Source organism: Pelodiscus sinensis, chromosome 16 (assembly GCF_052426305.1).
Source record: "Pelodiscus sinensis isolate ZL-2025 chromosome 16, ASM5242630v1, whole genome shotgun sequence".
NCBI lineage: Eukaryota > Metazoa > Chordata > Testudines > Trionychidae > Pelodiscus > Pelodiscus sinensis.
In genome coordinates, this window is record NC_143067.1 from 2,503,947 (window position 1) to 2,529,759 (window position 25,813).

At 48.1% G+C, this 25,813-nt stretch overlaps 1 protein-coding gene across 8 annotated transcripts in view; it reads left to right on the forward strand.

Annotated features, from left to right (window-relative positions):
- Positions 1 to 25,813, forward strand: part of EBF1 (EBF transcription factor 1) — a 347,143-nt gene that overhangs the window by 221,287 nt on the left and 100,043 nt on the right. For 4 of the 8 annotated variants that reach the window (XM_075900634.2, XM_075900635.2, XM_075900638.2 and 1 more), the window contains exon 8: positions 10,353 to 10,494. In XM_075900634.2, coding sequence (XP_075756749.1) covers positions 10,353 to 10,494 — 142 coding nt within the window. The remainder of the gene's footprint in view (positions 1 to 10,352; positions 10,495 to 25,813) is intronic. The other 4 variants (XM_075900636.2, XM_075900641.2, XM_075900637.2 and 1 more) reach the window with 1 other exon arrangement.

Here is a 25,813-nt window from a genome sequence, read left to right on the forward strand (position 1 = left end):
TGTCAAAGCAGCCGGCTGGTGAGCTGTACGCCCTGCCAGTTTTGTACTCTCGCAAGATGCAGGCTGCTTTTCCGATGGTACTGCCGTGGCGTGCTCCCTCGGAACAGCGAGCCGGCGCCCGCGTGGGTGAGCAGGTAGGGCAGAAGAAAGGTGGTTGATCTCTTCACCGGTAAAGACATTTTGTCATGCCGAGCCAGCTTCGCGGCTGCCGTGTGTAAACAGAGCCTGCTTAATTACGCAGGTCATGTCAATTAGCGTGACCTTCCCATTTTCAAGAAACGAATCCCTTCCAGCAGAGCAAAGCCCCACCGGCCGCTGCGTACGGTGTGCTTCGAAAGCCGGTGGCAAGCCGTTGGATGCCAGCCCTGCTGCTGTTTTGTTCCTTCTCCCCCTTGCGCCATGGCTGGGTTTCCTCCTTGAACTTGATGCTCCCACATTCGACCAACAAACTTCTGACAAGGGAAGCAGCTGGGCCCAGGAGCGGGGGGAGACGCAGGCTTCGTTGAGCTCTTCGAGGGGAGAAAGGTATGGAGCAATACCACAGGGAGATCGTGCAGAGCCGGCTCCTGGGGGTGAACATGTGGGGAGAAGCCTGGCCCAGGGGGCATGTCTACACTGCAGCTGACTGCCAGCCGGCCAGCCTAGCGGACAGACTCCTTTGCACTGTGGTGCGATGCACTGACCTGAGACCCAGGGATCTGGTCGGGTGGAGACACAACATCCAAACCCTGTTCAAATCTGGCTAGACCACCGCTCTGGCTGTGAGGGGGCAGGTTGTTCCAGGGATGGGCAAGATGCGGCCCGGGGGCTGGATCCGACCCACCGACCACTTTGATCTGGCCCACAGGCTGCATCTGGCCCCTTTCTATGTGCAGCCTGCTGCCCATGCAACCGAATTTCCAGGCAGTGGCTCAGGCGGCGGGATCCTGTTTAAATGGCTCAGGAAGGGGCTGGAGCCAGGAGCCCTTTAAATAGCTGCAACTGCCCCAGGTGGCTGCCAGGCAATGCGGTAGTGGTGGGGCAGGGAGCCACAAACCCTTTGCTGTGGTTTTCATTCAAACCCTCTGGCTCCAGACAACTCTGGGGGGAGGTTAATCTCTAGCCCCGCCCCTTCTGCCCTAGCCCTGCCCCTTCTGCCCTAGCCCCGCCCCCTCTGCCCTAGCCCCGCCCCAGGCCTCGCCCCTTCAGTCCTAGGCCCCTCCCCTTCCAGGGTGGAGCCAGCTCATGAGCACGTACAAAAATTCGTTAAGTGGCCCTCCTGTGAAAATTATTGCCCATCCCTGGGTTCCCCTGTTGGCCCCCTCTGTTCCGCGCAGAGGTGGGGGAGTTCAGTTTACCCAACATAACCCCCCCTTTCCTTGCTCTGTGCCACTTTCTTCCACACTGATCCTGCTGTCCAGTGGGGACGGGTTCTTCTTTGGGGCTGATCTCCCTGGTCTGCCCGGAAAGGGACGCCTGGGCGGCAGACGTGCCCTGGCCCGGCCGTGGGTGGAGCAGCACGGGGTGGAGGTGGGGGCCCAGACAGAGACCGGGATACACCAGGCTAACGCGACCTGAGCAGGCCCGTTGCTGGGGGCAACAAGGGGAGCAGATGCCTCAGGGCCTGGTGATTTCAGGAGGCTCGGGGCTGCTGGGCCCCTAAAAGGGCCGGGGCCACCTGTGGGGAAAACTCTCGGCTCCCCTGCCCCTGAGCTCCCTTCCTCTTTCTTTCCTCCCCGGGGGGGTTTTACCGCTGGAGACTCACTAGCCCATTATGTTATCGCGGGGGTGGGGGAGGTCGGCTGGTTTGTGCAGCCGTGTGCGAACCCCTCACGTAGGCCCACGTGTGGAAAGGCACGAGGGGGTCTTGTCCTCAAGTGTGTTTCAGGAGCCTGGGGGGAGGGAGGGTCGTGGCGCTCAGGCTGCCGCGGGAGCCCAAATGTCGTCACGTGTTTAACCGCTCTGCGGCTTGAGGCCTGCCGCCGCCACGCTTCACGTCTTCCATTCCAGCGCAACCGGGAGTGACGTGCGGTCGCAACGCGACATGTGATTAGATGGCATTATGGGAGCGAGTGAGCAGCTTCCAGTGACAGGAGAGGGCAGAGGGAGAGGACGGGGAGCAATAGTCCTTCCATTTTTCCCCTTCCATGTGCGGAACACATTTTGTTAGGTGCGCCCGGGCATGTGCAGATGTGCACCACCATGCTGCCGGCAAGCAACTGGGCGGCACCTGAATCTCTCCCGGGGGGCTGCCCAAGCGCTTAGCGTACAGGGAACATGGGTGGGGAGGGATGGGACCTCCTGAGACGCAGCTGGCAGACACGAGTAGCCAGGCTGTTCCTATGGCATTTCGGTGGCAGCTGGGGCCTGGTGTTCTGTCGGCTCTGCCCACCTCTGGGAGCTGGCCCCCAGGGCCGAATGCCCCCTGCCAGCCTGGGTAGCTGGTGCCCTGTTCTCTCCCTTTTACCCACGCGGTGGCTGGCATCTGTTTGCTGGCACCCCATCCCTCTAGCCATGTCTCCCCCAGCCTGGCCACTGGCACACACGTGCCTGGCCCTCTCCTGGGCCAAGTGTTTCCACAGGGCTCCAGAGTAGCTGAAGGGTGGGGTTTGGGCTGGGCCTGAGGGTCACGTGAATGGGCAGCTGGCCTGGCTGTCTGGAGGCATGTTCCGCGGGACTCCTGCGGGGTCCCAGTACGCCGGCCATAGCCAGCGTGGCTACGTAACAGAAGTTAGGGAGACAAGAGCCAACCCTATCTGCTCCCTATGGCCTGGGCTGATGTTCCTCCACCCCTGGTCCTGCTTGCTCCCGCACGAGCATGGGAACGTAGCTGGGTCTCCGTCCGGCCTCTGCGTCATCTATATCTGCTCCCCTCAGTAGTCCCATTGTGGGGGTCCAGCCCCTATTGATCCAGTGTACATCTAGACTACGTTCTTCTTTGAAAGGAGATATGCAAATTTGGTGCTAATTTGCATATCATCTTCCAATCGCTTTTTCAAAAGCGTTTTTTCGAAAGTGAAAGCTGTTTAGATGGAGGTTTTTCGAAAGAACCCCCCTTTTTCGAAAGAACCCTTCTTCCTTAAAAAACGAGGTGTGCAGGGTTCTTTCAAAAAAACCCCTCTGAACTGCTTTGACTTTTGGAAAAAAAACTCTTTTGAAAAAGCGATCGGAAGAAGATATGCAAATTAGTGCCGAATTTGCATCTCTCCTGTCGAAAAAAAGAACATAGTCTAGATGTACCCCCAGTGCCCTCCTGCCCCAGCTCTGCACTAAACCGCCACCAGAGCCGAAAAGCTTTTCGGTGTGCTCGTGTCACCTGCAGACCCCGGCAGGCTGCTCGCAAGCGTCTGCTGTCAGGTTTCATGGGGAATCAACTTTGGTGGCCAAGTCACCGCTTAATCCCCCCCCGCCATGCAAACCCGGAAAGTCACTAGCACGTTATCACGGTCTCTGATGTGGTTACTGCAACCCTCACCCGCCCCCCATCTGAGGCTGCTAACTTGCCTTAATGGGATGCTGCCACTTGTAGCCACTTGTGTCCTGCTGCAAATCTGCATAAGAGACCCAAATAATGCTTCACGCATCCCAGATAATGGAGGTGGGACGTGTGAGGGTCTGTCCCTGGAGAGAGAAAACTGGAGGAGCAGGGGAGGAATTGGAAAGCAGCATTGTGATCTATAACCCCAATTCCGCACCGTGGTTGTGCCTCATTTCAAGCCGGTGAGTAATCTCACTTCAGCCTGTGCTTAACGCCAGTATCTCGCTGAGGCAAGGACTAGCTGAGTTCCCAGAATTGCAAAAATGGCCTTCCACTGGGGATGGAAACAAGGCTGTTTTCCTATCCCTTTTTGTCAGGACATCCAATAGGCAGCAGGGGCTCAGGAACAGCAGAGCGGCCAGGCGGGGTCAGACCAAAGGTCCATCTAGCCCAGCGTCCTGTCTGCCCACAGTGGCCAATGCCAGGTGCCCCAGAGGGAGTGAACAGAACAGGGAACCATCAAGTGACCCCCTCCCCTATCGCCCATTCCCAGCCCCTGACAAACACCATTCCTACACAACCTAACAGCCATTGAGGGACCTGTCCTCCATGAATTTATCTCTTAGTTAGACCCTGTTAAAGTCCTGGCCTTCATAGCATCTTCTGGCAAGGAGTTCCACAGGTTAACTGTGCTTTGCATGAAGAAAAACTTCCCTTTTGTTTGTTTTAAACCTGCTACCTATTAATGTCATTTGGTGACCCCCAGGTTCTTATGTTATGGGAACAAGTAAATAACTTTCCTTATTTACTTTCTCCACACCAGTCATGGTTTTATAGACCTCTATCATATTTATTTAGTTCTTTTTTTTTAACCTTGTTCAAGTCCTGGTCTTCACAACATCCTCTGGCAAGGAGTTCCACAGGTTGACTGTGCACTGTGTGAAGAAATAAGATATAAAATCCAATTAGTGAATCCCAAAGCCAAAGGCCTTAAGCACATGGCAGCAAGAGACCTCTCAAACCTATAAATTATCAGCACTGAATTTTTGCAGCCTTTGCCATTAGGTATCTGGGGTATAAACTAAAATATCAGGGCCCGGCCAAGGAAACGAAGAAAACTGAAAGCGCAAGGAACATGTTATGTATTAATCAGTGAGCAGAGCTTAATGGGCTGTGGTTAAAAACGAGGAGTCAGCAATGCTTAATTTTGACATATTAGGTGAAGCACCATAACAAATAAACAGGCCCAGCATTAACTGGGATAAACAGTCTGATTTCGAACATTCTGGTTTCAGAAGGTTCTTTAACTTACCTCCCAAAAATATTCACAGCTGAACTATTTAATGGCAAGAAGAACTTGCTGTCAGTCTGCAGTGTAGAGCCAATGAACGTGCCGGCTGGCAGAAAAAAGCTGTAAAATGTCAGGGGGTGAGGTGAGGGAGGGATCCAGGGTTTAGATTAGAAATCTATGAAGGCTTGAAGCTAACGCTCAAAATCATTTTCCGTATTTGCCTGATCCAAATTAAAAATGTGTTTTGTGGACAAAATTTGGAAAGGTTTGCGATTTGGCAGATCTGCATGTTCCCATGTTTACATTCATATGTCAGCACCTCGTTAATCATTTATTAAACTGAAGTATGCCTTTCCCTCCCCCCCATGCTGTCGTCTGTGTTCTGCGGCTCTCTCGCTGCTCACTCCGCATCTAGTTCGATTCCCCGCTCCCCGATTTTACGATTTCTCCATAAATTAGTTTGAGCACGTGCTCTGACCTGAACATGTCTCCATCATTTCAAATTCAGTATTGTAGTTTTAGATTAAAAATCGAAGCCTGCCTTCTAAGCCTTTATGTCCTCTGAAAAAGTCCAAGTATATCATTGCATTGCATAACAAATGCAGTCTCTTTTTTAATTCCTACATAGTCCCAGCATTAATATTTAGCTTGCGCATGTGTGCAAGGTCCTTTTTTTCATGCCTAGCAAAACAAAGCACTTACATTAAGAAAATTGTGTATTTTAAGAATCAGAGCATGTGTGCCGCTTTTTACAGGTGCACTATGAATAATCATTTTTTTTTCAGACAGACCCCCAGGGTAACCACTTTTTTTTTCTGCATTTCCTGACACTGGAAACAGATTTTCACGGTGATTCCTTTTATAGTTTCGTCTGCTAACGACTCCAAAGAACCCCTCTGATGTGGTCTCTGTGCAGTAATTCAAGCACCGTGGTCAAGAGGTAGGCAGGGAGGTCCTGCTCTGCAAATCAAAATGGATCCATTCAACAGGTTCCAACACCTGAAGGGAAAATATTATAAAGGCTTGATCCTGTGACGACTCAGTCACACGAGTAAGAGACATTATAGGAGCTGCTCCGGTGGGTAGCGTTTACTCCAATGTTAGGAGTTCTTATGTGAGAGAGGTTACTTGCAGGTACAAAATGTTGCCAACTTGGGCCCTAAACTAGCACCTGTTGAACCTCTCTAGTCTGGCACCTTCAGGACCTGAATGGTGCAGAAACAGAGAATTTGCCAGACCACGGGAGGGAGTAGCATGACCAACTTTTCTCCCGCTTACTGGGCTCTTAGAGGACATTGAGGGGTCAATTACAGCTAAATACCAGCACAGGACACTGGTGGCTATAAACAAACTTGATGGGACTGCAGGAAACTTGGCCACACCCACGAAAAGTGGATATCCAGCTGTGGTGGTGCGTTGGGGTTCTCCCGAATCCTGCACCTCCGTAGTGGCACGAACAGACTCCACCAGCCAGTAGAACAGAGGGAGTTTATTGCTTCTCCAGGATACAGCACAGCACAGATGTCATCTGGTTCCAGGGCAGGCCTAGGATGCCTCAGCCCCCCTTGAGATGGGGGAGACTGGGCCCCTAAATCCCAGCCCCTTGTTTAGGCTGCTTCCTCCATGATACCAGACAGAAAACTAAAACTCTCCTCCAGCCCTACCCCCCAACCAGGGGATGGTCTCTGCCTTCCTCTCTTTGTCTGGCTCCCTGTGTTCACTTCTGAGGATAGCTCAGTGGTTTGAGCATTGGCCTGCTAAACCCAGGGTTGTGAGTTCAATCCTTGCGGAGGTGATTTGGGGCAAAAATTCATCAGGGATGGTACTTGGTTCTGCTGAGAGGGCAGGGGACTGGACTCGATGACTGTTCAAGGTCACTTCCAGTTCTAGGAGATAGGTGATCTCCATTTTATATATATATATATATAAAAAAACAACTGGTCAGACAGGTTGTGAGACCCTTTCCTAGTGACTCATCCACTGTCCTGTTGGGCCGTGCTACAAATAGCCGCCAGTGGAGGTCACCCACAGCCCACTGCCCAGCATAGCCACCAGCACTACATCACACCGGCTAACTAAAATCATGCTGGACCACAGATGTTGCCGATCGAGAGAGTGCTGGACGAGAGAGGTTCAACCTGTGTTTTTAACTTTAGATAGACTTTTAGGACTGGATCCTGGAAGTGCTCCCAGGCGTAACTTTTCAGCAGGCCCTTAACTTAATTGACTTCAGTGGGACTTCCCGCATGTTCAAAGTGAATCATAGAACGCTAGAACTGGAAGGGACCTCGAGAGGTCATCAAGTCCAGTTCCCTGCACTCATGGCAGGACCCAGTGCCATCTAGACCAGCCATGGCCAACCAGCGGCTTGCAAGCCGCATGCGGCTTTTCCCTCACCCCATCAGTGTGGCTTGCGAAGCCGCCCCGGCGCCCTTGTGCTCATCGGGGCAGGAGAGCCGTCTGGTGCTTCCAATATGGTGGTGACCGGCGGGAACCTGCTGAGGCCAGAAAGCATAGAAACGTGCTTCTCGCGCTTCTTAAAGGGGCAGGCCTTCTTTTTCCTCTACAACTTTGCCCCGGCTCTTCACGCTGGATCCACTAATATCTTGGCTCTTCGTCCGGAACGGGTTGGCCATCCCTGATAGATGTCTATCTAACCTGCTCTTAAATATCTCCAGATATGGAGATTCCACAATCCCCCCCCCCCCCGCCCGGCAACTTATTCCAGTGTTTAACCACCCTGACAGGTAGGAAACTTTTCCTAATGTTCAACCTAAACCTCCCTTGCTGCAGTTTAAGCCCATGGCTTCTTGTCCTATCCTCAGAGGCTAAGGAGAACAATTTTTCTCCCTGTTCCTTGTGACACTCTTTTAGATACCTGAAAACCGCTATCATGTCCCCTCTGTCTTCTCCTTTCCAAACTAAACAAGCCCAATTCTTTCAGTCTTCCTTCATAGGTCATGTTCTCTAGACCTTTAATCATTCTTGTTGCTCTTCTCTGGACTTTCTCCTATTTCTCTACATCTTTCCTGAAGTCTGGTGCCTAGAACTGGACACAATCCTCCAGCTGAGGCCTCATCAGTGCAGAGTAGAGTGCAAGAATGACTTCTCGTGTCTTGCTCACACGCTTCTGTTAATGTATCCCAGAATCATGTTGGCTTTTTTATTTTTGCAACAGTGTCACACGATTGACTCATATTTAGCTTGTGGTCCACTGTGACCCCTAGTGAAGCCCCTGCATAAGTATTTGCAGGATTGGGGCCAATTTGTGAGGACAAAACATTTGAAGCTTTTGAAGTTCTCAGAAATTGAAATTCAGCTGCAGTTGCTATTTTATTTTATTTTATTTTATTTTATTTTATTTTATTTTATTTTATTTTATTTTATTTTCAGCTTAGATGTGCTTGGCCCTTTCCCAACAACAGGGAACACAAAAGTCAATGAGCTGGTATAGAAGTCAATGGGGCTATCAGAAGTGACACTTCGTATTTTCCCCTTGTCCCTAAGGGTTCACAATGGTTACTGTCTCCTTTGTGCACCCATCAACTACGTGCCAGTTTAATGCCAACAGCCAAAATTTGATTCTGCTCCTTGTGAGGGAAAAGGAAAAATAACTTTTGAAATCCATGTGGGATTTTACATGTGGGCCATGCTTTCCTCCACTTGTGGGAATGCATAAGTGTTTACCTTCTGTAGTTTGGGGCAGCCTTTCCCCCCAAATCGCTGTCTGTAAGAGCTCTCTGTAGTTGAATAATATTTATTTGTTTTAAAAAAATCCAGGGCAGAAGGACATTTCTGATGGACAGTGTCAGAGATCTTGAAATGCCAGCTGCTCTTTTGTAGTCTCCCGTTTAAAGACAAAAGTGTCCTTGCCTGGAGAAGGACAGTTTAACCATTTGCCTAATGTTGCAGGTTTAAATGTTCGTAGGGGGGTGAGGAAGAGGTGGAATGGCAACGTTTGTAGCTTTATTTCCTTTCTATCCCATGCAAGGGACGGGATGGCCGTGCGCAATCCTTCGCCACCCAGTCTGAGCAGGCCCGGCTTCCTGGGATAGTTGAAGCAATGTTTGCCAATCCTTGTCAAGCATTTCAACCTCTTCAGAGGCTAAAGCCTCTCAAAACCAAGAACAATTAAAGCAAGAGCCTTTCAGAGCCACGGGGGGATTCTGCCAAATAAATCCGAAAACCGCTGCCCCGGCTCTGGAGGCTTGCCTCATTAGAAGAGCAGATCTATTAGCTCCCTTGCCATTGTCTTTCATTTCTCAAGTGAGGTGATTCTAATTAAATTAATCTGCATGTCAATCTATCGGTGATCAATCAAGAGGGCTGAGGTTCCCCTGTGCGGCGGTGTGCTTGCGGCTGACAGGGGCTGATAATGGAGGAAGAAATAAACTGTCGAGCAAAGTTAATTAGTCAACATAATAGGTGGATTAAACGGGAGCCGCTGATTGCTGTTTCACATGTCGAAGTCTGAGGTGGGGGCTGAAACTGCAATTAACAGACAATTATTATATTTGGTTGTAAGAGGGCGCATGAATAAACATATCTCGGCGGGTTTCAGTTTTTAATCCCTTTCCCTGTTTAATATAAGGAGAAGTGTAGGTCATTTCTTCTTATTGTTTCAGTCAAAGTTCTCTATGGCAACGTGCGCGCTTGGAAAACAGACAGGCTACCCTGTGCCCGCTTGTCGGCTGGGATCAGGCCCTGAAATGCTGTACTTCGTTAGCACAGGACATGGGGGTCAGAGCGGGGAACAGGAAGAAAAGTTGCATGTAGTTCTGGGGCTGGGGTGGGAAATCGAGTGACCTGCAGCAGTGCTGCCAACCCTCTGTGTGACCGTGGGAAAATCACATTCCTCCTTTGTGCCTCAGTTTCCCTTCCCCACACTTTGTGTCTTATCAGTCCAGGTTGGAAACTCCTGTGGGCCAGCTCCATCTCAGATGGTGTCTGCAGTGTGCCTAGGACAATGGGAGCTTGATCTTGGGTTGGGACCCCTAGAGAGGCACGTAACACAGCTTGTAGGAAGGTTAATTAGGTCTGACAGACTGTCCCCAGGCACATGCCAAAAATGCAGCCCAGAGCAGGAGAATTTGGGGGCGACTCTGGCTAAAAAAAGAGGACACCAGGGTGGGGCGAGAACCAGACCTCTGCTCTTGTCTCAACTTGACAAAAAAAAGTGTTCTGTTCGCGTTTCCTTTGAATCGATTCTCATTTGTAACGGCAGCTCCTGCTCTCTGCTTCAGCACAGCAACTGAAGGATAATTTAGGGGGAAACACAGCTGTCCTTGTGTTTGCGGAGGGGGAGAAACCCTTAATAAAGATCTTCTTGTTAAAACGATGGTTAGCAGCTTACCTTCTGCTTCACAGCTACCAACTATGCAATTTGACTTCGAGCTGCATCAGAAGGTTTCTATGCCAAAGACTCCCTCGTCAATAGTGTCTCTTGTTAGATTTGTACAGCATAAGCACCAGTTATTATGCGAAATAGCGACACAATTTTCTGCAGCTCCCAACTGTTATTTATTTAACCTAGTTTATTACAATCTGTGCTCTTTTTTTTTAAATGTATCAAAATGTTGACCTGTTTTGCTTCTGTGCTCCAAGGTTGTGGTGTCGACAACAGTCAACGTTGATGGCCACGTGCTGGCGGTGTCGGACAACATGTTTGTACACAACAACTCCAAGCACGGGCGAAGGGCTCGAAGGCTTGATCCCTCGGAAGGTACGCCTTCTTATCTGGAACATGGTAGGCATATCATTTTCTTTGGTTGGCATACGTTAAATGTGGGTTTATTTGGTTTCTCGCTTCTTTGTCATTTCAAATTGTCCTGCCTCCAAAAATGGGGCTTGGCTTTTCAAAGCAGCGGAACACTATAGCTTTTGGTGGTGGCAGGGGACGTGAGAAAATTCTCATGAAGAACCAGCCCCTTGCTTTCCCGAAAAAGGTCTACGTTTTTTGGGATCACCTCCACTCAGCCTCCAAAATTGGGGTCAGGTTTTCAAAATGGGGTTGCTCCCCTGGCCTGTGTGGGTAGATTTTCGATAGCATTTCGTGCCTACAATTGGCATCAGGTGTCTGGTGTTAGCTAGGTGCTGACGCTGTAGAAAATCTGGCTAGTGCACTGATGTTCGTTAACTGAGAGCTGAGCTGCTTTGAAAATCTGAACCGAATTAATGTTTTGGTTTTTTGTTTTGTCCTTTAAATTGGTAACTACTTCTAAAAAACCCAAACAAACACCCCTCCCACCATCATAAGGGAATTACCCCCAGCCACTTGGGAGAATAGTCCCTCCTTTTGGAAGTGGGTGACAATTCGGAACACGAGGTGTTTGCTCCCATTGACAGAAATGGGTGTGATACGCACCCCATCCTTAACTCGTTTGTGCCATTCATGTTTGCCAGGGATTACATGGGGTAATTGGTTATATTCTGCCAAAGAGATAGAAACCAGATAAAATGTGTCTCAAGGAAAGTGAATGCCACTTGGAACTATGTAAACAATATATGATAATTCAAATGATGATGATAATACAGTGAAAGCTTTGTTATCTGGCAGTCCTGGGGGTTGCCGGTTAATTGAATGTGCCGGTTAACAAAGTTTATTGCTCTGCCTCTAACCGCTCCTGGCAGATCCGGCTCCCTGCAGCTTGAGGGAGGCTAAGCAGGAAGGATGATGTCATCTGGCAGTGCCGGCTGTCAGAAGCCCCGCAACAGCCCACAAGACAGGTGGGAGCCAGGCATGTGCACCTGAAGACGCGGCGGTATTGCGGTCGGGGGCAATGCCGGTTCACAAAGTTTCCCGGTGAACAGAGTGCCGGATAGCGGAGCTTTCACTGTGATAATAGTAATAAGTGAAAATGCCATTTTCCACCCCTGGATGAATTGCTGATGGCAGAGATGTCTATTCTACTCATTCTTTTGGGTTCCGATCCTGCGACCACCTGCTTAACCCTATGCACGTGTCGCTCTGTTGAAGTCCACAAGGCTGTTTTTGTGAGGACAGTTAAAAGTATGGCTAAGTGGTTGCAGGATGGGTGTTGTAGTTCTCACTTCCTACCTGAAAATTCTTAGCTCAGCAGTGTTTCTCATTATCTACACATAACTTACATCTGTATTTATTTAGCTCTAACTTTTTATATAGGTCATGAGCCATTTTCAGCCCCACTTCATCCTATAGAATTTTTTTTCCTCCCTGCCAACATCCTAATCTAATAAACAAACCATTGTCACAATGTTTGCTCCATTTTTGTATGGAATGTACAAATGGTGCTTTTATTAATTAGCAAGAGGCAGAGCTTTATGAAGGACACTTCGGTCGCGTCGACCTTGCAGTCATTTGAACATAAACTTTTGTCTTTCAAAACCTGCTTTGGGGGGTTTATTAGAACTAAGTTAGCTACCCCCCCCCTTTTCCCCCAGTGAGGACCTTTGAATGCCTACCTGTGATTAAATGTATCCTTGTTTTCTCATGCTTTAGTCATTCTTGTCTTCAAACCTACTGGAGTGCTAGCTCCTTTTCATGTACCTACCACTCTCACTGGGTAAAGAACTCTGTGGACAGAAAGGAGAAAATGATAAAATTATACAGATATTTCCAGATAAGCCTCAGGCCTAGTGTTTGCCATTAAATGTCAGCTTTTTCCAACAAATTCTACACACATTCACCACAATTATTTCTTCGTCTAAAATCCTGCAGGAAAAGTGATGATCTAATCCAATTTGTTTCTCAAATAGCTCTCAGATCATTTTATTTTGCCACTGTGGGCAAATTCTCATTTATGGTGACTGCTGCACTAAAAAATGACCCATTCAACCTTTGTGAGACACCACCGAAAACTTAAAGGCCTTGCCTGGAATAGTCTATAGCGCTCTCCACTGGAATTGGCATCCTTCATAGTCCCCTCCCCCAAAATACATCCCTCTCTTCCTCCTAGTTGTCCTAGTCCTGAAGCCTTAAGTCCTAAGCCCTGGTCTGTCTTCCTTAATTGTGATTATGCACCATACTCTTGTGTCGGCCATCTTCGGTGGCCGGGGTGGATGGGGAGGAGAGAAGATGACCCAAGTCAAATCAGGTTCCCAGTTGGTAGCTGCGTTGCCCATTGCTCTGACTATGGGGGTTATATCACCAGAAGCATGAGAATACTCCTCTGACCATCTGGAATGTACCAACAGTGCTTTTATTAATTAGCTGTACCCAGGCCCGGATAGAGGTTTGGAGCCCAACACACACACGTCTGTCCAGAAAGCGATGAATACCCGAGGTGGTTTGTGGGGACGAGGGAGAAGAAAGTGACGAGGTGGGGCGCTTGCGGCCTGGCTTTGTTAGACAGTATTAACCTTCTGATTTTCGTTACCAGCCTACGACGGCAAATGCTGCTTTGAAACACTGAGCTCCGGTGTGCAGGGCACCTAAGAAAAGGGTCACATTGGGGGCCGAAAAGCAAAACTGGACTGAAAGTTTTTCCTCCTGAGCTACTCAGGAGCCGTGTGTCTCTGGACTGTGGGGTTTTACTATCTCGTTTGCAGGGAACCTAGATTATTTTTGGGATCTGCAGCACAGGTCTCTATTTATATCCTGCTGGTCAGGGAGGAAAAGGACAGCTCCCTTTTTAGGGGCTCATCTCTCCGTGCAGACGTAGAAACCGAGATCAGGAGTTTGCATCCAAACTCCCTACACCATGATCCTGGAGGGCTAATAAGCTCATCTTTCAAATAAATTGACCTCTTTTTCGAAAGACAGAGGCTAATGATTTTGTTCTGCTCTCTGTGGCAGAAGTAGGGTGGGCCACAGTGACCCGTGGTTTGCAATAATTATCGCAATTTCACTCACAGATAGTTGGATTTTCTCATGTTTAATATTTAGGGTAAGCCACGGGGCCATTCTAAAGCATACAAATCCAGGAGGATGAATAGAGAAGAGTTAGTATAGATCAGAATCGGTACAATATACAGATTGAATCTGTCTAGTCCAGCAAACTTGGGACCTGAGTGGCGCAGAACCAGAGAATTTGCCGGATCACGGGAGGTCAATATTGTAGAGGGTCTCTTTATTTTTATCTCACTGAGGTGAATAAATGCAACAACACTTACAGTACTGCTGAATAATGTCTGACCGGACTCATATACCCTATATAAGCCTATACCTACCCAAGACTTATCCGCTCTCTTCATAACAAAGTGCTTGTGCCAAACTTAGTGTATTGGCACAAGGAAATAAGTAGATGAAACATAAAAAACATGCTCACGCTTAGCATCATTACCAGCACTTCCACTGCTTACCGGCTCTTAGAAGACATTTAGGGGTAATTTAGAGCTAAATAACAGCACAGGACTGGTGGCTGTAAACAAACTTTATGGCACCGTGGGAAACCTGGCCTCACCCGCAATAAGTGGACATCTGGCTAACTAACATCATACCGGACCACAGAGGTTGCCGGACCAGAAAGTGCCGGATTAGAGAGGTTCAACCAGTACTTCAACCTAGGTTGTAATTTTAAAAGGAAAACCTTTCCAAAACAATTCAAAAGATTATCCCGGGACAGGTGTGGGAGAAGGAGGGTATGCAAGAGAGGTCGCATTCAAGCAGGCCTGGAAGAACTCTTTCAGGTTTCTTAAGCATGAAGCCCCCACGGGAGACCTCTGCAGAATTTCTTGCACAAACTCCTATCCCTTCCTTCATCATAATTTTTCATATTTCTGGGAATAGCCACTTGAATGAAAAGCCAATTGCAGCATCAGTTTCTCTATTATTTTTCCTCTCTGGCAGCATGCAGTGCCCTCGAAAACTGATATCGCCGGAGACCCTGTCAGCTCGCATGCTCTAACACTTTATTATCTAATGATCTAATATGCAACAAGACAAAGAGGGGTGCTCGTCACTCTGACAGGATGCCTAAGAGAAGTGACTAAATTACTGTATGTACCATTAGCGCTAGCAGCTACAGTGAACTCACTGTGAGCGCTTATGCAAATACTCCTGAATACATTCAAGTGGCCTTGTCAGGCAGACGGCTGACAAGCAGTTTAAATGCTTTTTTTTTTTTTAAAGGGCCAAATTTTATTTCTTCTCCTTCCTCATCCCACTCTCCTCTTCTTCTCTGGAGTGAGATCACTGAGGAATGGGGCGCGCTAGGGACTGACTTGTCTCCCCCACGGCAGCCGCGAAAGAAGAAATGTGCCAATGATGCGCTTCGAGTCCCGTCGCTCGTCTGGTTTGGGAACTGCTGATGTGAGCAGAGAGCGCCGTGATTGCTAATGCAGTGCTCCGCCGCTGCTCTTGTGTATCACACAGGCCTTCTCCTAGACTGCTTAGAAGCCAGAGACATCCTGCAATAGATAGGGACCGGTCGGATGCTGTGCCGCAGGAAAGTCCTGGGAACTTTAGTGGGACTTTGTGTTGGTGATATTAGTTGCAGGGTTGGAACGTTAGTATGGAACCTCCTCTCTCAAGAGGCGGAGACAACTTCTTCTCTGCTTTTCTTGAGATACCGCCTTTGTTAAGCCAACAAAACAAAAAAGCTTCAGGAGGTAACTGAGTTCGTCTGTACAGGATAAACTTAAAAAACGACCAATGGTCTGGTAGCACTTTATAGACTAACAAAACCTGTAGATGGTAACATGAGCTTTCGTGGGCACAGCCCACTTCTTCTTTTTCTTCATAACTCCAGTCATCTGAAGAAGTGGGCGGTGCCCACGAAAGCTCATGATACCATCGACAGGTTTCGTTAGTCTATAAAGTGCTACCAGACCATTGGTAGTATTTTAAGTTTATTTAAAACAAAAAAGCCTACTTAAATAGCAGGGCTCCCTAAAATCACATTCATGTGCCTTTTTCGTACAAAGGGATATTTCCGGTTAAATATCCGTCAGCTGCCCAGCAGTACAGACCCACTGACTATCCTGGAGATTTTATATAAGGCTGTCGAAGGTCTGAGTCTGAGAGGCTTATGGGAGCTTTGTAATTGCTGTCTTGTTTTCTCTTTTACATTCACGAGACAGTGCCAATCATCCGCCTTTATAAATCATTCCAATAAGACAATCCGTAAGATGGCACCTCGGTTCTGAATGCCTTTAGACCAGGGCGGGGAACCTGAGGCCGGATGTGGCTCCCGGCTTGCCTGCATCCGGCCCCCAAAGCTCATGGCCTCCCCCAGCATTGGGGAGCCATCACTGGTGCTCCAGTACCCCCGCTGCCCCACCATGAGGGTTGGAACACACAAAATCTACTAGGCTAGGCCCCCCTAGGCTCTGAGGTGTGAGCAGAATGTGGGGAGAGTTTTTCTCCTCAGTCAGTGGGGGGGGGTTTGGTTTTTTTGCTTCTTATTTGTTCACTTGTGTGCGTCCCCCAACTGATTTTTCTGTGGGTCAGTGGCCCCCAACCCCCACAAAAGGTCCCCTGCCTCTGCTTTAAACCTTCTGCTCCGATTGTACAGAGAAAGCTGGGTTATTTCATATCTAGAATGTTCCTAGATGTCACGGTCACCTCAGTTCATTTGACCTAGCAGCTATTCAGAAATCTGACTTGCTGACCTAATTGTTGTGCGGCAGGACGATTTGGCCACAGCCCTTCGATCTTGTAACTGGTATGAACTGGAATGACACGGAGAAACTTCCGGTATCTGCCTCATTTGAACTCTTTCACCCTGAGTTCTTTAGTATGGCCTGCATACCACGTGGCATGGGTATGTCTTCGTAGTCAAGCCTTTAATATAAAATAACAGTATCACAGAGAGGGCCGGGATAGCTCAGTGGTTTGAGCATTGGCCTGCTAAACCCAGGGTGCACTGACAATTTTTATTAAGCATATCAAGAGTTATCTGGCATTAAAGTACTTACCGAGATGCCAACATTTGAATGCAGCTTAATGAGACTTTGCAAAAGGACCTTAAAGTGGTGGGGAATTGAAACAAAGACATGTCTTTTTCACTCCACACACACAGCCAGCTACACAGAGGACTCGGTTTATTGTATAGGAGAGCAATTTTGAAATACAGTTTGAACCTCTCTAGTCCGGCACCCTCGGGACTTGACCGGTTCTGAACCACAGAATTTTCTGGATTATGGGAGGTCAATATTGTCTAGCAGCGTTACCAGCACTTCCACTGCTTCATGGGCTCTTGGAAGACATTTAGGGGTAAATTAGAGCTACAGAACAGCACAGAGCACTGAGAGCCAGGAGGCGACGTCTAGACTACAAGCGTCTTTCGAAAGAGAGGGTCTAGACTGGAACCACTTCTTTCGAAAAAGTGAACTGCTTTTTCGAAAGAGAGCACAGCACGCAGGCAGTCTGGATGCTCTCTTTTGAAAAAGCACAGTTTGCATTACGTAGCGCCTTTTTTCTAAAGAGCGCTTTCAAAAAAAGGCGTTATTCCTTGTAAAACGAGGTTTTGATTTACTTTCGAAAGAACATGGCAGCAAGTCTAGACGCAGGGGAAGTTTTTTCGAAAAAAGGCCACTTTTTTTGACTGGTGGCTGTAAATAAACCTTGGGAAACTTGGCCACACCCATGATAAGTGGACACCTGTCTAACTCATATCATGCTGGATGATGGATGTTTCTGGACCAGAGAGTGCCGGACTAGAGAGGTTTGACCTGTAGTACAAATATTAAGTTTGTGTCTCTTTAATAGAATACGACTGGCATGCACTTCTGTGTTACTTCTGCTTTTTAGTTTATTTCCTATTAGGAAAAAATACCCAGGATTGTTGGAGATCTTACACAAGTTTACGCACAGGAGAAAAGCTTGATCATAATAATACGTGATATCCATAATAATACGTGATCCCTAATATCCTGACGGGTTGCAAAGCTTCAAGCCGGAAATGATTTTCTTTCTGGTGTCGGACTTTTCCCAAGTCTCCTTCCTCATGTCAGTTCCCTCGTTAATGTGGTGACTCAGAAACTCAGGCATATTTTTTACATAATAGCCTGTTAGGAGTGTTTGTCACTTGACATAACAGGGTGCAAGATACTAACCTCTTCCCTGCCCTAGGGACATACAAGAGCCACATTGTCTCAGATGTAAAGAAGCACCCCACGGCCAAACCAGTATGTGTGTCCAGGTGGAGTTGTAGCCTCCCGTCCATTTGCATGGACAAAGTATGTTGTGAAGTCACCGCTTTAGAAAGCGTGCCATTCTCTTAAATAGCACTCGTTCCAAAAGCACCCTATGCAAGCCCAGCATGATTTCTAGAGTAAGGAAATTAACCATTAGAACAACTTACCAAGAGTGGTCAGAGAGACGTCTTTGCTCGCACTCTTTAAGTCAAGACTGGATGTCTTTAAAATAACCTCTATTTGAGTTATATACTATGAACTTGATGCAGAAATTATTGGGTGAGATTCTTCGGCCGGTATTATGCAGGATGTCTGACTAGATTATTATAATAGTCCCTTCTGGCCTTAAAATATATGATCAATCAAAATAGCCGTAGCAGGAGAACCTGATTTATGCAACTCCAGTGACTGGATCGCTAAATTCTGTCAGCCAAATTATTTCTAACTGAGCGGCACTGATGAATTTCTGCTAATGCAGAGTCTCTGACCTCCACAAGAGCAAAGGAGCTCTCTTCGGGATAGGAGCGCTGCTTCTTTCTGCTTCCCGAGCTCCATAGAGACAGGGGAGGAGGGAGCTGGCTTCCTCAAAGACAGGCGTCTCAAACAGGAGTGTCTGAAACTCTCTAGGAGGGTGTCTGCACTGCACCCTTAGCTCGAAATGAGCTACTCAATTTGCATAGTTCAAAATGCATAGCTTATTTCAAGTTAATTTCAAAATGGCTTATTTCTACACAGCGCCACATTTCAAAATAAAGCACTGTTCCAAAACATCCCTTAATCTTGGTGGAACAAGGTTTACAGGGATGTCAGAATAGCATGCCCGTGATATTTAAAAATAATGGGCTTGCTTAAAAGATATGGAATAGCTATTTTGGGATACCGGAAGTATCCCAAAATAGCACCGCTGTCTAGATGCAGCCCATGATACTAGGTTGTTATATTGATGTTCGCTGCCAGTCTTGGAGAAGTTGGCCATTTAGAAACTGTACCTTGAGCTTTATGAAGGTTTTCGGGAACACCTTAGCTGCTGTGTTTGGCTGAACCTTTATAGCTACCGGGACAGGACTACATTCAGTAGCACTCAAGCGGGTAATGAATATTCATAGGTAATGCCAACTTGCTATACTGACTGCTATGTCACCGGTAGAGTGGCATGAAAGGGGGGATAAGAATGGCACTAGGGCATGAGAAATCTTGGAGGGATGCTTCCCTGAAAACGTAGGACGTTTGCCAGATACTCCTTTTCTAACATATCCCAAAATGCGCACCCCAGTCAATTGCAAAGCCATACATTATTATAACCTAAGATGTACCATGCAGACCAGCGACTCCAGTCCATATCTGTCAATTAGAAAAACACCCTGGTTGCTGTAAGAAAGAGGCTTCTTCCCCCAATCCCACGGAGGACGTAGAATTCAGGTATGCCTCTTGTGAGTGGAAATCAAGGCCAAGAACTTTTCAAGTGACTACAGCTTTTGAATGCTCTTCTGGAAGTAACTTGAGGGATCATTTGAGGAAGGGTGCTCAGCTCTTTGGGACTATCTGGCCACTTCCAGGTATCTCCTGCTGGGCATCCCAAAACTGACGCACCTTATCTCATTAGTTACGTTGAAAATCATAACCAAAGAATCCTAGTTAGTTCCCATTGACGTTAATGGCAAAACTCTCTTTGATTTCAGTGATAGCGAAATTAGGGTTGAAAGATTAGTACTGATGACATTTTGTTTTGTCAATGGCTGTTTTTTCCTCCAAACTATTGTTTATTTTAAAACCAAGCCCGACTTTTCCCTTGCAAAGCCAAGAGGTGATTTCAACTAAACCAGTTTCCTGGAGCTGTGTGAGCATCTAGGCCAACATCCAGATCTCTCCCCTTATCTCTGCTGTTGGGGCTGTAGAATATTCCCACTGCCAAATGGCTACCTGATCAAGCTCCTCCAAATATGATGAAATGAATTAACAGCACGTGCCAGGAAACGGATGCAGAAAACAGCACCCTATGGTGTGGTGTGAGCCACTCCAGGCTCGGTGCTTGGGAATCACACTATTCATGCTGGACACAATGGACACAATGAGGTCCATGGAAAGGCTCCAGTTTCCATTGGTTGTGCGTTGGACACGGATGTATGTGTTACATTTACGTGTGCAAAACCCAAATGCTTGGGCTCGCCGATCGTATTTCCGCTTTGATGCGTAGGCACTGGGGCAGTTGCCGCGTTGTCCTGGGATAAGAGACACACAAGCGGTGACATCTTGTCTTGGCCCAACGGTGCCCTTCTTCTACCCCACCGATCTCCTCTTCCTACTGCGCTTAGGTGTGCGTCATCAGGCACTGTGATGCGGCTGGTCCTCTGTCCTCCAGGCTTCCTTCGTCCGGCAACATGGCATCCCCGGGGGTAGACTGGCATCCCCAGGGGTGCTTCTTCCCAGGCAAAAGCTGGGGCCTCACGCTCGGCAACCATTTCCCCACTCTCCATGAACTTCTGGAGTGCGGGAAATAGCTGATTTGTGGCATTCGAGCTCAGGGAAGCAGGGGGAGGGGTGAGGAGACAGAGGAAGAGGTAAGGTGGCTATGGGGCCCACGGCTGGGGACAAGGAGCACAGCTACACGGTAGCGAGGTTCAGCGCACTCACATGGGGCTGTGCTCCTGGCCCATGGTTGTGGGGCTCCACAGCCACCCTGCCTCTTCTTCCAAGCCCCCCTCGCTACCCCGTCACAGCTCGGTCAGTTCCAACCCCTCTGCTGGAGTGGAGCCCACTAGCCAGCCGTAGCGTTGACCTGTACTGGTCTGGTGCATTCCCGGGTTTGGGACTGGTTGGGTCCCCAGGGTGCTGAACCAGGGAGATCCTACCCGGATCTGACTTTAGTTTCACAAGGTGCCAAAAAGCTCATGGCACTCTTCCTTTAGAGGTCACTGGCTGTGACGCGCAACCGCAAGCCGGCAGCGCAACATTCCTCTGGCGTTGAGGTCTGGGCCATCCGCTTCTCTGAGCTATTCCTTGAAAATCCGCTCCAACCCGCCCACTTGTTCATTAGTCTGTGGGGTTTCTCTGGCGAGGAAAACAGTCGAGTGAAGCCTTCTGACTCCTTGGGCCGCTTGTCTTCGAGATCAGCCCGTTTCTCGACTTACTCCTTTGGCCCAGCGCCTGGAAACCTCCTTCGGACCCAGGCTTCCCCGCTGGCCGTTCTGTGTAATCAGTCACTGGGCCTCCCTGAGCTGAATTTTCGCACATGTTCCACATGCATGTTTGCATGCGTTCAGCGTCGGGCAGGCTGCAACAATGAATGCAAAAGCCTGTGTCAGTAACAGGGAGCCGATCAAAGCAAACAACAACATGAATGGAAATAAAGATGATTTTACCGGCTCCTTTTTCTTCTCCTCTGGCTAGGAATATTCAGCCCTGATCTCTTCAAAGTGGAAATGATCTCCTACATTCCAATACTCCAATAGATTTCAAAGATCCATGCTGCTTACTGCTTCGTCATGCCTTCGTTGGTACGCTCAGGGGAGTCTGGAGGTTTAATGAATTGAACAAGTCCCAGAACAACAAGAAAAATCCTTTTTGTGTTTGAATTCCAATGCGGTGTACTTTGTTCCTAGAATCATAGAACACTAGCACTGGGAGGGACCTCAAGAGGTCATCAAGTCCAGTCCCCTGCCCTCATGGCAGTACCCAGTACTGTCTAGATCATCCCTGCTAGACATTTATCTAACCTGCTCTTAAATATCTCCAGAGAGGGAGCTTCTACAACGTCCGTAGGCAATAGCTCTGTGGTTTGAGCATTGGCTTGCTAAACCCAGGGGTTTTGCGTTCAATCCTTGAGGAGCCCATTTTGGGTCAAATCTGTCAGGGATGGTGCTGGGTCTTGCTGTGAGGGCAGGGGACTGGACTCAATGACCTCTCAAGGTCAATTCCAGCTCTATGCGATAGGTATATCTCCATCTTAAAAAAACCCAACTCATTCCTGTGCTTTACCACCCTGACAGTCAGGAAGTTTTTCCTAATGTCCAACCTAACCCTCCCTTGCTGCAGTTTAAGCCCATTGCTTCTTGTTCGATCCTCAGAGGCCAAGGAGAACAATTTTTCTCCCTCCTCCTTGTGACACCCTTTCAAATGCCTGAAAAAGAATAAAACCAATATGTTTCTTTAAGGGTAAATCACCAAGCTAACTTCATCCTACATGTCTAATTATGTGTGCGTGTGTGTGTGTGTGTGTGTGTGTGTTTAAACTGTTGCTTTTAGTCAGGCTGCTAGACACTGGTTACAAATTCGTATTCTGACAGGCTCAGGCAAACCTCTGAGAACAGATGGAGCAGAGTTCAGCACAAAGACTTAATCCTATCAGGATGATTCCTGTACGGCCATCTGGATAAGCCGGCGCACAAATTCAGCGCCTGTTAAAAACACGGCTTAGGCCAAGATTAACGTCACAGATTTTCCACTAGACTTGTTCATATTTGACTTTATGATTCTCCAGAAAATGGCATTAGAGTACATCCTCTGATTTGTAAGAGAAATCAGACCAGGGCTAAAAACTCTTAAGGCACTTGGATTTTCCTTAGCATAACTGGATTTCTGCTCCCTCTCCCCACACACAATTGCTTTGCATTTCGATGTGGATTGTTCAGTTTTTGAAAGATGATTTCTCCAGCTGCTTTTGTGGGCTGTCCTTAACCAGAAGAACTGGGCTAAAAGTTACTTTTGGTCAGGAAACCTATTTTCCCAAGAAACTAGGAATGATTCATCTATTGTACAATCGGAAGCAAATAAATGTCTTCTTGTTACAATAAATATCACACTTGAATGTATGAATAATTCATTTCAGATTTTTTTAAATGGGTTTTTTCTTTTTTTCTTTTTTGCAATAGAGTAAGTGACTAAAAACCCTAATCTGATCATTTTTTATTAGGGTGGGGTTAGACTTAGAATGGCTTACATTTCAGTATTTTTTATTGGCTTTTGAGTGCATTATTAGAAAATGTGCATCAGCAGCTACGCTCCCTGAATTTGAAGAGTTAAAGCTGCATTTGCATGTAGAATAGCTTTTAGATATTGCTAAATAAAGGTTTCGAACATTTTTTTCCCAGTCTGCTTACACACGTGGGCTCAAAATGGGTTGAATTAAATTGCGCTTTTCGACCCTTCATTTTCAGCTAAGGTCTTGAGTCCACACAGGAATTTGCCCTGCCTTAACAAATTAACAAATTGCCCCACTTAAACAAATTAATGCAAGCCTTTCTGTGGACACACTGGCTTAAAATCGGTTACATTGGTGTAGCATGTGCCGGCAACGTTCCCACTAGAGCTAAACAGATCAAAACCAGTAGGAGAGACGCACAGGGTTTTGCACTGGTTTAATGGAATTGCTTTTAAATAAGTCCACATTGGTGCATCTTTGTGTGTGCACCGGGCCTAGTACTTGCATTCTTCAATTTCTGCCTCCTGGTTTATTTTAGAAACTCCCTAGGGGCATGGAGGGGATGCAGAGCCATGCAACTGTGTGGCAGGGCTGCAAAGCATTTGGCCAGCCCAGGGCTAGGCATGCTAGGGCAACATGGGGCTAGATGATCATTTCGTGCACTGGGGAACACTGGAGAACTTGTAGCCCCTCCTGGCAACAGCCTGGGCTGGGTTCCCTAGAGAGGGGGTGGCATCTCCAGCCCTAGAGGTTTTGAAGTCCCAGCTTGACCAAACCCTGGCTGGGCTGATTGAGTCGGGGTTGGTCCTGCTTTGGGCAGGGAACTGGACTCAACTCCTGAGGTCTCTGCCAGCCCTGGGGTCCTGTGGTACTATAAGTGCTGGTGACAGCCTCACGGGAACAACTGAATCCCATTTTCCAATGTAAAAGCCAATGGAACTTGGGCTCTTCTGGGCCAGATTTTCAAAGGTACTGAAGCACTAACAGTTGCACGTGGGCATTGAGTGGGATTTTCAGAAGCACCCGGAGCCCAGCTCCTTACAGATACATAAGAGCGACCAAAGGTCCATCTAGTCCCATATTCCATCCTCTGACAGTGGCCAGTGCCAGGTCCACAGAGGCAATGAATAGAATAGATTCCTCCCCTGTCTCCAACTCCCAGCTTCTGACAAACAGAGGTAAGGGACACCATCCTTGCCCATCCTGGCTAATAGCCATTGAGGGACCTGTCCTCCATGAATTTATCTCTTAGTTGGACCCTGTTGTAGTCCTGGCCTTCACAACATCCTCTGGCAAGGAGTTCCACAGGTTAACAGTGTGCTGCTTCCTTTTGTTTGTTTTAAACCTGCTACTTATTAATTTTATTTGGGGATCCCCTCGTTATTTTGCTATGGGAACAAATAAACAACTTTTCCTTATTCACTTTCTCCACTGCAGTCATGATTTTATAGACGTCTATCGTTATTGACTCTTAGCTGTCTCTTTCCTAAGCTGGAAAGTCCCTGTTTTATTAATCTCTCCTTCTACAGATGATACATATGCATCTATCTGCCGCTGTAGGTAGCTATGTCCACCAAAGATGCCACTGAAATTTTGAAAGCCACTCCTAGTTGCTGCATGACCCTGCAGGGATCTGAGTACCATAGTGGCTAGCTCTCCATCAGCTGGCACTGGCCACGAACTGACCAGTGCTGATCAGAGCCCTAACTCCAGTCATTGCCCTGGAAGCCCCAAAACGGGATTCTAAAACGATTCGGGGAATGCCTCTCTTGACAGCATGGTCTACTCCCGAAGGCATGCTCATCTCTTACCTGCTAGCTCCTCCTCTCAGCCTCCAGTCAAGAGGGCCGGAGGCAGGCCACCAATAGATATAGGGGCAGCAAAGCCCCCCCATGAAAGATAGATGGGGACATGTTTGGCCGCTTCTCCCCCTCACCCCCCCCCCCCCCCCCCGATGCTCTCAAGTAGCAGCAGACACTGTTTCGACCTGCCGAGGAAGGGGTCGAGTGGAACGTGCAGGCCGATGTTCACCTCTCTGATTTTAACGTGTGAGGTGTGCTCCTGTAGTCTGGTTATGGAGGAGGGGTGTAATATCGTTCATTCAGCGCAATTGTGTCTCAACGGCTGGCCGAACCCAGAAAGTTCTAGAACCAGGGTTGAGGTACAGGAATCCTCCAGGAAAGAGAAACGCCGAGGAGTCAGCAAAGTGCAATTTCATTCGCTGAAGCGTCAGTAAAGATAGGAAAAGGAAACGATGGTCTGAGGCATTGATTGTAGCGGGAATATTACACCTGGGGATTTGCATTCCCACTATCCATTCAAGTTAACGGGAACTGGCCATCTGCAATCTGAGGCAATGCTCCGCTGCAGACCTTTAATTCCACGATGAAACCAAACCAGCGCCCAGCCCCTATGCAGGGCATGATTTCTGCTTTGTCAGACAAGGATGAGGTCACAAGGATCCGGGAGGGGAGGCGGCTGCCATTTTCACGGGGGTGTGTAAATCACGACAGCTCCCGTATTGTGATTCTCAGGCAGAGAGATGCTTACACCCGGGGGCGGGGAGTACCGCATCCTCCTGCCTGGGTTGTATAAAGCTACATGAGTAATCTCTTCAAGAGGGAAACCTCTGTTACCCTGTTTCCTGACTAGCAGCTGCTTATTGTCAGAGCTGAGCAAGGAGGGCAGCAGACCTCACTGCCACGGAGGAAAGCAGGAAAATCATCATTTTACTTAGATAAACAGCAACTGCATTGTTTGGCTGAGGAGGGAAGATTTAATGCTGAGGGTACAATATGGGAAGCACACGGTCACGTTCTCTTTCCTTCAAGCGTCTGTGACTAACACTTTCGACGCTTACTGCACGGGGTGATCCAGTCACCCTTATCTATGTGACTCGGCTCTACGAAGTCAGTGGGTTAAATTCCATTGTGTCCCCTAGAGCAGGGGTTTTCAAGTGACCGGGCGCAACCCAGTGCGGAGTGATGGATTGTGGGGTGCTGGGTCTCGGTGCTGCAGGGTGAGCAGTGGGGGGGGGGGCACTAAGGCAGCTCCCTGCCTGTCCTGAGACGGCAGACTGCATGGCGCCTCA